General features: G+C 73.3%; 1 protein-coding gene across 1 annotated transcript in view; it reads right to left on the bottom strand.

Moving 5' to 3' along the window:
• The window catches only part of NID2 (nidogen 2 (osteonidogen)), a 13,878-nt gene that overhangs the window by 4,633 nt on the left and 8,836 nt on the right, over positions 1-409 (bottom strand). The window contains exons 6-7 of the mRNA XM_009893944.1: positions 316-409; positions 4-244 (exon numbers count right to left, since the gene is read on the bottom strand). Coding sequence (XP_009892246.1) covers positions 4-244; positions 316-409 — 335 coding nt within the window. The remainder of the gene's footprint in view (positions 1-3; positions 245-315) is intronic.

Consider the following 409-nt stretch of genomic DNA (forward strand, 5'->3'; position numbering starts at 1 on the left):
GGCCCGTCCGGGTCGGGGGGGGGGCTGCCGCCGTAGTGCTCCAGCAAGCTCTGCCGCCAGCGCTCGCACATGGTGCGGGGCCGCTCCGTGGGCTCTGGCGTGGGGAGGGTGACAGTCACCCCCACCCCGCGACAGACCCCATGTGCAAGTTTGGGGGACTCGGGGCTTTGCCGGAGCCCCCCGGGTCCCCCTCTCCTTGCGGGGTACCCCTCCATGCTGAGGATGCTGGAGGGGTACCATGGGGCTGGGGTGCTGCGGGGAGGGGATGGCACCCCCCACCCCCTGCTCCCTTTGTCCCCTGGGGGTGGCACTGACCTGGGTTCCCGCAGCGAGGCGGCGTGCTGCCCGGCGCCGTCCGTGTGCCGGCGATCTCCTGCCCGGCGGCGTCCACCAACCAGCAGTAGCCAGC

This window comes from Charadrius vociferus, unplaced genomic scaffold (assembly GCF_000708025.1).
Source record: "Charadrius vociferus isolate BGI_N301 unplaced genomic scaffold, ASM70802v2 scaffold49, whole genome shotgun sequence".
Lineage (NCBI taxonomy): Eukaryota > Metazoa > Chordata > Aves > Charadriiformes > Charadriidae > Charadrius > Charadrius vociferus.